Source organism: Fusarium oxysporum, chromosome V (genome assembly GCF_013085055.1).
Source record: "Fusarium oxysporum Fo47 chromosome V, complete sequence".
Classification (NCBI taxonomy): Eukaryota; Fungi; Ascomycota; class Sordariomycetes; order Hypocreales; family Nectriaceae; genus Fusarium; species Fusarium oxysporum.
This window is the reverse complement of record NC_072844.1, coordinates 1,192,478-1,205,289: the sequence shown is the minus strand read 5'-3', so window position 1 is coordinate 1,205,289 and position 12,812 is coordinate 1,192,478. Positions and strand designations below refer to the sequence as shown.

Below are 12,812 nucleotides of genomic sequence, written 5' to 3'. Positions count from 1 at the left end.
CTACTGCGCCCTATCTAGGCAGATTTTGAGATGGACACGAAACCCAACAAACAGAACAGAACAACATAGTTTCTCCTTTGTTTCTGTTTCTTGCCTCGCCAAAAACTCAGACGAAAGCGATGCAAGCAAGCAAGCATGGGCTAGGCCTCGAAACGCGGGCGGAGGCGAGAGAGAGCGAGACCCTTCCAATCCTTGTAAGTGGAGAGTGTAGGGATCAAAAAATCCCAGCGTAATGCAACGCTTTTCGCTTGGGGGATGGAGGAGGAGGAGGGAAATAATCTAATGGAAGGGCGGCCGCGTTGAGAGGCGACCCTAGCGCGGGCGGAAGCGTCGTTTTCTGGAGGTGTAGCTGCAGGGATCATAGTTGTATTCGGCTTGGTGTTGCCGTCAGCAAGAGTCTCAGTTGAGAGTCTGAGATGTCAGAAGAGGAATGAATAGGAAATGGCTAAAATGGTTAATTAAGAGAGTGTTTGATGTTTACGGTTTGGTTTGGTTTTGTCTTCATCCTCTATTACCACCATAACGACAAGAGGATCAGTCGCTGTCGATGAAACGCAGATTCGCCCACCGTCGTCTGAACTTGTAACCTCTCAGGTATCAACTCTTGTAATCCTTGGCTCAGATCGGACAGAGCATCTTCCGCCCTGCGCCCCGCGGGCCAAGACGGTAAGTTATCGTCTACGTAGTATGTGTATACTACTAAGACAAGGACACGATGTTATAAGCGGGAAGGGCAAGGATGCAAGAATCGTAAGAGAACAAACATAGCTATCCAATATTATAAGCAAGGTCCGGGTTCAGGTCCGGGGTCAACCACCTGCATCTAGAATGTGGTATTCGAGCATGTACGGACAACGAGTAATGTAGGAGATACGGAGTAGGATCTAGGGAGGAATCTAATAGTTTCTACAAGTCTCACCTGAAGATGAGAAACTTGGACAAAAAGTAAAAAATAATTAAAAAAATATGAGAAATCTGAGAAGCCATCTAATTTATCTCAAACATCAGGCCCTGGCAGTTTCAGCTATGTTCTAGTGTACGCTACTGCACGAAACGACCGAGTCACTTTATAACTCATTTCCACTGCATCTCTCTCACATGAATTCGTATTAAAAAATTAAAATTAAAATCCAATATTTCGAAAATGCAACATGGAGATAGATAGTTGAGAATACAGAAGGAGAGACGAGAATAGAGAAGAACTGGGGAAATTAACCGCTCACAACCGCTCCGAGAGCTATAAGTGGTTCATTCGGCGCACCCTTCTCTTGGCTTGCGGCACGGGAAGAACTGCACTTTTTTAGCGGGAGGTTGGAGTCCGTTTCCTTTTATCGTATACAAACTAAACTGTTTGCGTTTAGTTCAAAGGATTCTCAATTCCTTAGCTTACGGTTAGCTTATGGTCAGAGTATCATTGGCTATCCAATTCGAGGAGTTGAGTTGAGAGGTTGGTGTAGGACAAGACTCAATCGGATCAAGTGTGGGAATTACAGCAATCTTGTGACACACTCTGGATGTTTGTTATATGCAGGTAGTAAAATATGGAGATGCTTGATGAGGTGTTGGTTGGTAATCTACTGATTGCGGTTGGCAACTGTATCGCTTGTTGGGTTTATCAGTTGTTGGTCATGACGGCGCTTGGAAGGCCAAGGTAGGTAGGTATTCAATGTTGGCTCTAACGTCTTTCAAGGCTCAGCAAGGCTTTCTTTGTTCTGAAATAGCATCATGTTGGTAAGATTGTTGCCAGCTCATTACCAACAGTACCTCGTTAGTAGTTTTCTCATTCGACAGCAAATTAGATTCTGTTACACAGCATATCATATGATTCGATAATTACAGCATCTATTTACTTGGTACGCGTTGCCTTGCGTTGCCGTGCCTTGGCTTTACTGCATCTAATTGAGGCCCCCGTCGCCTGCGTAAATGCGGCCCCACTTGTCCATGGCATCGGCCTAGCGACCGCCAAAACAACTCCAACACCACCCGATCTCTCCTCCATCTCCGTCTCCGCCTCCGCTCCGGCCCTCCACCGGCTTCAAGAACCGCCCAACATGTCTCGCCGACCTCCCAAAGGCGAGTACATCGAGACTGTAAGCTACTCTGCGACCTCCGAATCACTCGATGCTAACGCTGTTATAGGACACAGGTAACAAGGTCGCACGCAAAGCTGTCCTTGTCGGTACTCAGAACATCATGCTCGGCGGCAAAACCGTCATCCAACCTGAAGTCATGATCCGCGGTGATCTCGCTCGGACAGCCACATCGTCATCCTCTGGTAGCTCGCCAGCGAACAACACAGCCGTCGCCATAGGCCGATACTGCTTCTTAGCTCGAGGTGTCCTGCTGCGTCCACCAGGCCGCATATACAAGGGCGCTTTTACATACATGCCACTGCGCATAGGAGACCACGTCTTTGTTGGCCAAGGGACAGTAGTGCAAGCTGCAGCTGTGGGAAACCATGTGCAGATCGGAAAGGGGTGTACGATCGGAGAGTTTGCTATTTTAAAGGACTACGTCAAGGTGTTGGATGGGACGGTTGTGCCGCCGAGCATGGTCATTCCGAGCTTTTCTATCGTTGGGGGACAGCCGGCTAAGGTTATTGGGGAGATTCCCGAGGGAGGTTATGATGAGTTTGAGCTGAGGGATATGTACAAGACGGTGGGAAATAATCCCCATCCTCCAGCGTCATGAGAGTGTCGCGACCGGCCACGGGTCGGTGTGAAATCAGCAGAGAGGAACATATGCGTTATACGTTAGGAGGCGACGAGTTTGGTACAAATTAGGACATGGCGGAATGGGTCATATCACAAAGCGAGATCATCATCCACAGCACATACCTACGACTCTACGGCACTCAGGACGACGCGGATGATGCACCAGGCAGGGTTCTTTCCTGAGGTTCAGCGATTATTGGAACAAAGGAACCTATCGCCATTCTGTTGACCTTGATGGCTAAAGCTAGGCTCCCAAAAGACTGCCTGGAGAACCCTGAGCATACAGACAGACGGGGTGATATTTGAAGGAGGATTAAGTTAGTTATTTAGATAAATGTCAATGATACCCTTTTATGCGTATTCCTTTATTGCCGATATGTTTCATCTCCTATTGTTTCTACGCTCCGCTTTCGCTCTGATCAAACGTCATCTGACCTACAATCAACAATAGAGAACCATATGCCGTAACCACGACGATACTGTTTGAACGTGGCAATGCCTCTATTGTCCGTCTGCAGTGCTTGGTCTTCACTCTTCTGCCCCGTTTTCTTATCCTCTCGCACATAAATTTACGCGACTCTCCCTCCACCTCCCATCATCAATTCGATCCAGACACATATCTCAGCCAGATCCCTTCGTTCTCTAACAATCACTCAGAATCACGACATCATCGACCATCAATCATGTCTCCCCCAGAGCTCCCCTCCAAGCTCGTCACCGTCCCCTGGTCCGAGGGCCTCAACGTCGAGGCCTACTCGCGCAGGTCCGAGCCATCACCAGGCCCATTCGCTCTAACCGTCCCTCACGCCATCATCCGAAACACTCACCTCTATAACCAGCTCCGCTACGCTAAAGAACTCGACAACCGATCCCTCAAGGACGTCATCGGTCCACTCTGCGAGGAGATCGCGCAGTATCAGAAGCAAGACAGCAATGAGATGTATGGTCTCTCCAAGACCATCGTCATCAAGTATGGCGAGACTTCTCTCCGCGTCATCCGTCGTATGTGGGACCTCAGCCTTGTCTACAACTCTCGCCCTGAGATTCCTGGCGACATTCCTCTTGTCTTCGCTCAGGGTACTTGGTCTGGTACTCTCTGCGACACTGTTCTGTACCGTATGCATGTCCGTCTTCTTCGCAACCAGCTCAACAATGCTCTCGCCGCTTAGTATGCCGAGGACTTCAAGATTGCGAACCACAACCAGTTCATGAACGGCGCCTACATCACCAATGTTCTTACTCAAGATCACCGCGACCGAGTCGAGCGCGCCGCCAAAGAACGTGAGGTTCTGTCCGCTGTGTGGCAGGAAGTGGCTGGGAACTCTAAGCCCAAATTCTCTATCTCTACGTCCCTTGGCGTGACAAAGGAGTCTGCCCTAGAGCTCTGCGTCGAGACTGTCGAAACTTTCCACGAGACTCTTGATAGAATATCGGATGACAAGGAGTATGAACTTCATAAAGGGGATACAGAAGAGATTCACCACCATCAGGCCCGTCAACTGCTGCACATTGCAGCCCGGGCTGCTGCCAACTGGGAATCTCGACAGCCTGGATCTTCAGACAATATTCTGTCTGTGTACTGTGAGGATATGCTCCGGCGCCGTAGGAACGAGATCCGCAAGCAGAATGCGGAACTGCGGCAGCAGCTTGAGGCGATTCTAGGAGATACTCGTGGAGGACAGGTCGGGATGGGGAGCGATGGTGAGAGCGAATATGACAGTGATGATGAGTCTGAGGAGTCTGATGATTCTGATCTTCCTATGTTTGATCACTACGACAACTAGGGAAACTCACTCTTCTAAGGGTTCTTGATCTTGTTGTCTCATTTGTATTACACATCACCAAAGAGTGATCCATTTCTTGAAAGGGGATCAATATGGAAGTTCAACAAAATACTTCTCACAGGGATTTGAGAGCAGATGGCAAAGAACAGAGTATAGGTCTGGGATTGGGGCAGACCAGTGCAAATTGCATTCAGTTGCTATATCATCTAGATGGCAACACTGGCTAGCGAACTCTCATGGGTTTCATAGTATATTGCGAAATTGAACAACTTCGGCCTACGTGCCAGGACCAACAAATAGTATTGTGTCATCAAAAGTAGTTTTCTCTTAGCATGGTGCGGTTCTTTGACTTGGTCAGAAGTTTTGCTTCCCCATGAGGGCTGGCTATGTAAAGTTAATCATCCTCATCAGGCGCAATTCTTTAACGCCTCTGATATCATGACAGCGACTTGAGAACCGAGAATTAGGCAATTTAGTGATCATTGAGCATGAACATCGTGATATCTCATTCACCTCTATTAAGCCCCAAGCCTCAGAATTTGTATGGACTGAACTTCATGACGCTCAGGAACTTCTCATAAGTTACTTACTATACTCGGGCCAACACCGAATTCCGTCTTTGTTCTGCAAGCCACACCCAATTCAAAAAAGTTATAGAATTTCATCCAAGCCCAATCTAATCATAGAACAAAACATTGGCTTCCGGCAATCCCATCTTTAAACTTCCCTAGTTACCCACCCCCTCAAACCGGCCGCTGCGGGGAAAGAAGGGTCACGAACCACCGATGCTCGGCCGGATGGGAACGGAGAGATAAAGGTGTGAGCCATTCGGCACTAGAAATAGCGAATGCCGGGCAAAGGCCGTTGAGAAGCGATCAAGTGTGGGTGAGTGCATATGGTGTGTGAGATCGCTTCAGCCGAAGCGGCTATGTTAGTACCAAGGTTAAGAAATAGTATTGTAAAATCATCACTGTGGGTGGAATAGCAGTTTATAGTAATAGGTTTCATGATTAAGTATTCTAATCAGTGACTCTATCAAGAAGCCCGTTCTAGGCGATGAACCCGAGGCAATTCCTCGGGGTCCATGTGCTCTCGACTGTCTAATAGACCGGGGGTATAGTCCGAACAACTCCAAAACGCAAGGCATTGATGTAATGAGATGTATCATGCCGAAATGAGCAAAATCCTCTTTTTGTGTATAACTTTTGAACAACCTTCTAAACGCCAATAAAATGCTGCAAGTGTCATCTACTCCTCTTTTTTAATATCGCGCGCCCGTCTTTTATGCCGTGTCGTCGTTAAATAGTGTAGCGGTGAGTAGTGGAGATTGGTGTCGTGTGCAACCCTTGGAGATAAGGTATTGCGGGTCGGAGATAAGGCGTGATTCATACGTGATGGTAAACTCATAGAATCTGGCGCGCCTTCTCCTCGGCGAAAGCCTTGCGGCTCATCATCAGAACGCGCTCGAAGCCCTCACGGCCCTTGACAGCGTTCTCACGGAAGCGAGACACCATGGTGTCCTCGATGCTGTTCTTAATTCGCTGCCAGCCACCGCAGAGAGCAGTGATGTTGGCGTTCTGGATGAACTGTGTTTGGTGGTCGCCGAGGGGCTTGTATACGACCTCCTCCTGAACGTTGACGAGGTTGCTCCATGTCAAGTTCTGGCTAACCATGGTGACGGTCTTGTTGATGGGGTCGACGTAGCTAGCCTCATACATGAAGCTCTCGTCGCCAGTACCACCGATGATGGTCTTGATCCAATCGGGCACGGTTTGCTTGCAGGTGATCAGACGCTCGGTGCGAAGGATACCGGTCGCGGGGTCGACTTCGCGGGAGAGGGTGTCGACGGCAATGACATGCTCAGACTTGTTGTTCCAGGGGCCGTACTTTGTCCAGTTTGCTGTGGACACCTCGTCCCAGGAGTAGTTATATGTGACCTTGTTGCTGAAGACCTTCATTTTGATTGATGAAGGCTCGTTGAGGTTTGTCGCAGGTGGTTGTGGAAGATAGAAGTTGCTCGCGTGGGAGTCAGAAACTTTTTTTTTCGAGTGTAGAAGCTAAAAGCTTTTCAAAGAAAGAAGAAACTCGTTCTTGTGAAGAGTCAAAAAATCAAAGATGTAAAAGAAAGTAGACGCCTTCCTTATTATATCAGTCGCAGAAAACGAAGATATACAAGATGCTCCAGTGGCGATGGAGAGTGACGGAAGTGAGGGTAAAGATGAGCGCTGGATGGAGATGGATGGCGATGCGGCCTTTTTAATTGGGGACACCGCCCTGACTCCTCCTTCTACGGGCCTCTAAGAAAAAAAATATTCCATGTGAAGGAGGGTACTCGCTATCGCCGGCCATCGGCTCTGGGCCCGAGCACATCCGCGTTCAGCCACTAAACCCGATACGACGCAGAGCTAACCCTACACGGCAAAGCCTCTCGATCGCGATAAAGCCTCGGGATATTGAGATGCGGTGATTGGCTCGGTCTGCAGGAGGAGGTCGGAGCTCGATTTCTGGTCTCGTGCATTGCTGGAAGAGCGACTGTGCCACAGAGTGGCGAGTGCGTCAATGATGGGGAAAAACCGGAGAACGATGAAGCTAAGCGTTGGTGATCAAACGTCAAGCATTGGTCAACTTGTCACTGTGAGGCTCGATATGGGGAAGGGATTAACGCGGGTGAGAAGATCAAATTTCAAGGGTCTTGGTCTGTGGAATGTACAAGAATCGATACAGAAACTCAAGATAGCATCAGTCATTTTCTGTGGTATTCCAAGATTAGATAGATCGATCGATCATCTTGCAGCCGTCAAAATGGGCAGTTGATTGCATTGGGGGTCATAACTACGCAATTTATCAACGTAGCAATGCATAACCTGCCAGGTTCTTGCATAATGATGTTGTCGGTATTCAGGCTATTGGCCGCTGCAATGCTGCATCATTTATGCCATAAACCAATCTACAAGTCTTCATACGTAGTTGGCTATGCCATAATGCCATATATTCCTAACGTAAATCATATTTTGTGTTTATTTACATAGTCAAACTTGTTCGTGTCGAAAGAGGAGAGTCATATTTCAGAGTCCATCTCACAATCCGCTCCATGACATAGTAGTAGATCCGTCTAGTAGTCATCTCCACGGCTGATGACCTCCTTCACGGTGGGTCGAATCAGAATGGTCTAGGATCTGTTAGTCACTATCACCAGCTGCACATCAATGATTAACTTACATGCTCAAACTGAGCAGTGTACGAGCCCTTCTTGTCACACAAGGGCGGGTACGCTTCGACGATACCAGCATTGACCAGGTTGTTGAGCTTTAAACTGTTAGCAATAGTTCTTCTCCCTGTGAATTCCGATACATACTCCAAGTAGATACTTGTCCTGGCCAAGACGGTCCAGATATCGACGGCAGAACGGCAGAGTGCCAAAGTTCTTGTTAATCACGTTGAGCAGCGACTTGGCCGAGCTCAAACGGAGATCGACGTGCTGCGAGTCTCCTCGCTTAGCATAGTGCGACGTCTCCATATCGTCGCGGACGTATCCGTTGCCAGTGCTTCCAAAGGTCTCAATGGCAAAGACATCGCCTTCCTCCATCTTGGTCTGATCGTTACTCTTGACAATGGGTACGGCCTTGGTTCCGTGGATGCTGTAGGGCAAAATGTTGTGGCCTGTGAGGTTGCGAATACTCTTGACGGGGTAGGTGGTTCCGTCGATCTCAACCTCGAAGCTCTCCATAGTCTCCTGGATGACACCACCAATTTCACCGACGCGGGCATCGATGCCGGCCTCGCGAATACCAGCGTTAGTGGCCTCCTGGACGGCCTTGAGAAGGTTGTCGTACTTGTTGTCGAAAGACATAGTAAAGGCAGAGTCGACAATACGGCCGTTGACGTGGACACCGAAATCGACCTTCATGACATCCTCCTGCTGGAGAACCATCTTGTTACCGGCATTGGGAGTGTAATGCGCGGCGCAATGGTTGAGACTAAGACCACAAGGGAAACCCATACCAGCCTTGATGCTGTCACCCTCCTCAAGTCCAGCGTGTCCAGTAAGAGCACGAACACCATCCTCAATGCCCTCAGCGATCTGAGTCAAGGTCTGTCCGGGCTTGACATTCTTCTGAGTCCACTGTCGAACCTGGCGATGGATCTCGGCTGCCTCACGGTAGTCGGCCAAGAAGTCGCTGTTCAGGTTATCGAGATGGCGCTTCTCCTCATCGGTAGTTCGGTAGTTGTTCTCGTCCTTGTATTCAACCTCCTCTCCGTGGGGATAGGACTTGTTAGGGAACAACTGGCTGACCTGGACTCGAGGAGGGTCGCTCTGGCTGGTAGGGTTCTTCTTCTTCTTCTTGGGCTTTCTCTTCTTCTTCTTTTTGGCGGCTCCCTCGGCGGGAGCGGTGCCGTTGGCTTCGTCTTCGGAATCATCTTCGCCGTGATCGTCTCCGGCAGCGTCGGTCTTTGATTGTGTGTTTGCGCCGGGCTTCTGAGAGCCATCGGCCACTGCGGGGCAAGCGTCATCAGTATTTTTGGCTCAGGCATTTTCACATGAAAGTTCACCACTGAGTAGACCGTATACAAAGGAACTTACCGTTGAGCTCCTTGAGAGCTTCAGTGGGGACTTGAGCTGCCATCTTGGCTAACTGCGCATGAGTGAGAGCTGCAAAAAAAGAGAGAATTTGGTGGGAGGGTTGGATGAGTGGGAAGATGTCACACCCCACCAAGATTTTGACTTCTATCGACAGAAATACTTGGACGGACTTGGCTCTCGATGGGGACAAGCATTTCTGTCTGGTCTAGTCCCCGCTGACAGATTTTTGACATGACGAAAGTGGATTGGACATCCATGCCAATCATACGCGAGGCGGTTAATTGTCAGAGAACGACTCAGGCCTCGAATATGGATTGGACCATAATTGATACTGTTGGTGTTTATAAATAGGGCTCGGGCTGTCGTAATCGGCAATTACTTACAACCCATGCCTTTACCAAACATCGAACTCTTAGTATATCTTGTGACGACCTGTTGGATATAAACGATGGTTGATGATCCATGTTACTACATGGCTTGGTTTCACAGCACTGTATTGGCGTTGTAGATGCGGTACTGTCCGATTTTATGCTGTGACGTTTGCCATGGCTGTCAAGTGTGTTTCAGTGAATTCAGAAGCACTTCTGTTCCTGTGATAAGACGATGATCTTTTCTCACGCCGCGACCCTGCAGTACCCAATTTGTACTAAAAGACCTTTAGAACCACTAACAAGTTATTTCTCAATATACTTACTCAGAATGGAGATATTTTTCATGCCTCCAGTCGGTACAAAATGGACGGTTTCACAACACCTCCAGGGTATCCAATCCCCTGGCAGTCCAATGTATGACCTCACAAGCAGCTAAAAATCAAGCTAAAACTTACCCTGCCGCTGAATTTCAGGGCATCGTCAGCCAAACAAGGGTAGCCACCAGGTCATAAGTCAGTTTGCCGCTTCATTGACAAGAAACCCGACCTGACCTAAAACGCCACGTCTCCCCCCTTTTCTCAGAACCAGGAATATCGTGATAACTTCATAAAACCTCCCTCTTCACGAATCTAAGCCACTGTCATTCCGTTTACGCTTACGACGCAGCAAAACTCCTTCTCCGCTGCGGCCGGTCCCTTATAAGCTGGAGACCGTTCTGTTAGCGGCGCCACTCACGGGCCGCTTGTATGCCCCTCTGCGATTGGGTTCCCTCACTTAATTAAGCTCAACTTCCACTGCAACCTTGGTCTTTCACGACTCGCGATATCTCTTAGTTTTTGAGGATCTCCTGGACCAACATGACGGACAACCATACAGAGGCTAAAGCCTCAACCACCACGAAATCTCCCATTGAGCGCAAGCCCGTGGGAGGCATCCCTCCTGAGAGTCCTTCCGTCGAACGAGCCCCGACTCTTCCTCCACGACCAGCGCAAGACTCTGACGAAAAGACCTCTGAAGCTCTAAAATGCGATACTTGCTCTGTACCTAAAAAAGCTGGTTCTACAAGAAGCAAGTCTCCTCCTACACCGATCAAGGTCGACAAGACGCAGCCCGAAGACTTTGAAGGCGAACTTGCGACGAATAACGACTTACCCTCTGCCGAAACCCTCAACAAGATCGAAAACTACATTGTTCTCGACAGACACGGAAAATCGCACCCCTTCAAGACCCTTTACACTGGTAGCAACGTTGCACGACGCGTGCTCATCATCTTTGTTAGACACTTCTTCTGTGGCGTATGTAGTGACCCCTTCGTCTCGTGGTCGTTTCATGTTACTGATATTGTCCCTCTAGAACTGCCAAGAGTTTCTGCGCTCTTTGTCCGAGGCTATTACTCCCGAAGCTCTCTTGCGACTACCAGTGAGCACATTCATTGCGGTTATTGGGTGTGGTGATCCTGCGCTCATTGATATGTATGTCAATGAGACAGGATGTCGCTTTCCTGTATATACCGATCCGACAAGGTCCCTTTTCGACGCCCTTGGCATGTCCAAAACCCTGCAACTAGGCACCAAGCCAGCCTACATGCGCCGAAGCATGATGCACAGCATTGTAGGCAGCATAGTCCAAGGAGTGAAGCAAATACCAACTGGAAACGTTCTCAAGATGGGTGATCAGCGTCAAGTTGGCGGCGAGTTCCTCTTCGAACCGCGAGACATCCTCACACCCGTCTCAACACCACGAGACGAAAAGGCGAAGCCTATTAGCGCATTCGAAGAAGCAGAAGAACGAGGCCCAGACCACGATGGAAACGAGGAGAAGAGAGTTACATGGTGCCATCGAATGAAGACGACGCGCGATCACGCTGAGATTCCTGAGCTCATTGAAGTGCTGGGTCTAGACCAGACCGCTACTGCTGGACGGGATGTGAGTCGTGGCTCGATCACCTCAGCGCGCAAGGGCAAGGGACATAGCATGGCGCAAGAGATTCGCAAGCTGAGCGCGGAACGATCTAGAACATCGAACGAAACATGATGCGACTGCCAACTGAGTGGGCCACTCGATTTGAGCGAATTTGAGCATTGCTGGTTCTTATTACAGCGTTGGAGTAGGTTTTGGTTATATTGGCATAGCTTGCGTTTTGGAAAGACTACGATGATATGGTTAGAGAGACTTAGAAGAGATATCCTTTGACATTGGCCGATAGAATGCACAAAGTATTTATTATTTCTGTATTCAGGTCTTCTATTCATGGACCCAACTTCCGTCTTCTCGACTTTGGATCAGCTCGTCTACTTTAAGTTTAAAGTCAATGATCTCTTTACCATTGACAAGATCGTTCTCCATGGCCCTTCTATCTCCCTCTTCCAGATCCTTCACAATGCCTGCTCTTACATGCCTCTCCCTAAGCCGCCTCCTCGCAACCTCAAAGTCCACCTCAACGAACCATACCTCATCCAGAAGCTTCGCCGCATCTCGCCAGACATCTTGATCTAGCGCAAGGTAGTTCCCCTCAAGTACAACAACACGATGCTCCGGCTTGACGACAATATCGTCATCTCGAGGATCTTTCAGCGCATGATCAAAGGATGGCGCAAGAATTGGCTCTGATGGAATTGGTCTCTTGGAGAGTGCTTGGACAAGGGTGAGGAACTTGTGCGCATCGAAGGTAAAGGCTGCGCCGCGGCGGAAATGGGCTGTATCGGGGTCTGGCATGGCGGAGAGAGCGGCGCGGGTGAGATGGAAGCCGTCCATGGGAACGAATGTTGCTGGAGGAGGAGAGGAGGGATCTGAAGAGGAGGCGCGAGCATTGATTCGATCGGTAATGATTTGTGAGAAGGTCGTTTTGCCTGAAGAGTTGTGAGTGCCGAGGCTTGAAGTTGAGTGGGTTTACTGACCTGAGCCGGGGATACCAGCAACGCCGATCACTAAGAGTGTTAACCAGATAATCCATTTGTTCCGGTGAGAAGTATCTCGATATAGAGAAGGGTGACGTCTCAGCTCATGAGAGCTCTATTGAAAGAAGATGAGTGTTGACGGGTACTCACATAATCTCTTGTCCTTTGGCGTTTCCTCATACTTCTTCCACGCCTTCTCGACAAGCCTTTCAACCTGGCTCTCCATATTTGCGAATTATGTTGTAAAATGAGAATGAAATGAGTTGAAGAAGTGACCAAGAGCTTGAATGTCGTTGGAATATGCCCCGCGTCGAGACCTTGCCCCACGTCGTTACATCACAGCTATCCACCCCTGTAAATCCATGGATTGATAGCAGCAGTACTTCACAATCAGGTGTAACTTATCTCATACTTATTCACCATTACTCAGACCAAGGGACGCTATATATGTGACGTTAGGGGAG

At 48.9% G+C, this 12,812-nt stretch overlaps 6 protein-coding genes across 6 annotated transcripts; 3 read left to right on the top strand and 3 right to left on the bottom strand.

The window, feature by feature from the left end:
* The first annotated feature begins 1,844 nt into the window (after positions 1-1,844).
* Positions 1,845-3,074, top strand: FOBCDRAFT_319261 (trimeric LpxA-like protein). The gene is made up of 2 exons (XM_031183602.3): positions 1,845-2,090; positions 2,140-3,074. Exons 1-2 carry the CDS (start codon positions 2,052-2,054, stop codon positions 2,689-2,691), a joined length of 591 nt encoding a protein of 196 aa, XP_031039244.2. The 5' UTR covers positions 1,845-2,051; the 3' UTR covers positions 2,692-3,074.
* Positions 3,075-3,259: 185 nt separating this feature from the next.
* Positions 3,260-4,676, top strand: FOBCDRAFT_182396 (uncharacterized protein). Its single transcript, XM_031183601.3, has 2 exons — positions 3,260-3,838; positions 3,884-4,676. The coding sequence occupies exons 1-2, from the start codon at positions 3,398-3,400 to the stop codon at positions 4,496-4,498; spliced, it is 1,056 nt and encodes a 351-aa protein (XP_031039243.2). The 5' UTR covers positions 3,260-3,397; the 3' UTR covers positions 4,499-4,676.
* Positions 4,677-5,486: 810 nt separating this feature from the next.
* On the bottom strand, positions 5,487-6,790 carry FOBCDRAFT_222814 (PRELI-like family-domain-containing protein). Its single transcript, XM_031183600.3, has one exon. It carries the CDS (start codon positions 6,454-6,456, stop codon positions 5,902-5,904), a length of 555 nt encoding a protein of 184 aa, XP_031039242.1. The 5' UTR covers positions 6,457-6,790; the 3' UTR covers positions 5,487-5,901.
* Positions 6,791-7,406: 616 nt separating this feature from the next.
* On the bottom strand, positions 7,407-9,199 carry FOBCDRAFT_33825 (peptidase M24, structural domain-containing protein). The gene is made up of 4 exons (XM_031183599.3): positions 9,081-9,199; positions 7,854-8,992; positions 7,718-7,804; positions 7,407-7,667 (listed from the first exon to the last, which is right to left on the bottom strand). The coding sequence occupies exons 1-4, from the start codon at positions 9,121-9,123 to the stop codon at positions 7,611-7,613; spliced, it is 1,326 nt and encodes a 441-aa protein (XP_031039241.1). The 5' UTR covers positions 9,124-9,199; the 3' UTR covers positions 7,407-7,610.
* An 829-nt stretch (positions 9,200-10,028) lies between these two features.
* FOBCDRAFT_33823 (AhpC/TSA antioxidant enzyme-domain-containing protein) lies at positions 10,029-11,699 on the top strand. The gene is made up of 2 exons (XM_031183597.3): positions 10,029-10,746; positions 10,805-11,699. The coding sequence occupies exons 1-2, from the start codon at positions 10,309-10,311 to the stop codon at positions 11,483-11,485; spliced, it is 1,119 nt and encodes a 372-aa protein (XP_031039239.2). The 5' UTR covers positions 10,029-10,308; the 3' UTR covers positions 11,486-11,699.
* On the bottom strand, positions 11,696-12,594 carry FOBCDRAFT_292927 (P-loop containing nucleoside triphosphate hydrolase protein; the record flags this gene model as incomplete). Its single annotated transcript, XM_031183595.3, has 3 exons — positions 12,499-12,594; positions 12,349-12,378; positions 11,696-12,300 (listed from the first exon to the last, which is right to left on the bottom strand). The coding sequence occupies exons 1-3, from the start codon at positions 12,572-12,574 to the stop codon at positions 11,696-11,698; spliced, it is 711 nt and encodes a 236-aa protein (XP_031039237.2). The 5' UTR covers positions 12,575-12,594.
* Between the last annotated feature and the right edge of the window lie 218 nt (positions 12,595-12,812).

Bases quoted from the DNA above. Each gene is read 5' to 3' on its own strand.
- FOBCDRAFT_319261 (XM_031183602.3), top strand. From the start codon at position 2,052: ATGTCTCGCCGACCTCCCAAAGGCGAGTACATCGAGACT. The intron at 2,091-2,139 runs GTAAGCTACTCT...ACGCTGTTATAG, and splicing joins AAGGCGAGTACATCGAGACT to GACACAGGTAACAAGGTCGC.
- FOBCDRAFT_182396 (XM_031183601.3), top strand. From the start codon at position 3,398: ATGTCTCCCCCAGAGCTCCCCTCCAAGCTCGTCACCGTCCCCTGGTCC. The intron at 3,839-3,883 runs GTCCGTCTTCTT...CTCGCCGCTTAG, and splicing joins CTGTTCTGTACCGTATGCAT to TATGCCGAGGACTTCAAGAT.
- FOBCDRAFT_222814 (XM_031183600.3), bottom strand. From the start codon at position 6,456: ATGAAGGTCTTCAGCAACAAGGTCACATATAACTACTCCTGGGACGAG.
- FOBCDRAFT_33825 (XM_031183599.3), bottom strand. From the start codon at position 9,123: ATGGCAGCTCAAGTCCCCACTGAAGCTCTCAAGGAGCTCAACG. The intron at 8,993-9,080 runs GTAAGTTCCTTT...CTTGCCCCGCAG, and splicing joins AGCTCTCAAGGAGCTCAACG to TGGCCGATGGCTCTCAGAAG. The intron at 7,668-7,717 runs GTAAGTTAATCA...AACAGATCCTAG, and splicing joins ACACTGCTCAGTTTGAGCAT to ACCATTCTGATTCGACCCAC.
- FOBCDRAFT_33823 (XM_031183597.3), top strand. From the start codon at position 10,309: ATGACGGACAACCATACAGAGGCTAAAGCCTCAACCACCACGAAATCT. The intron at 10,747-10,804 runs GTATGTAGTGAC...TTGTCCCTCTAG, and splicing joins TTAGACACTTCTTCTGTGGC to AACTGCCAAGAGTTTCTGCG.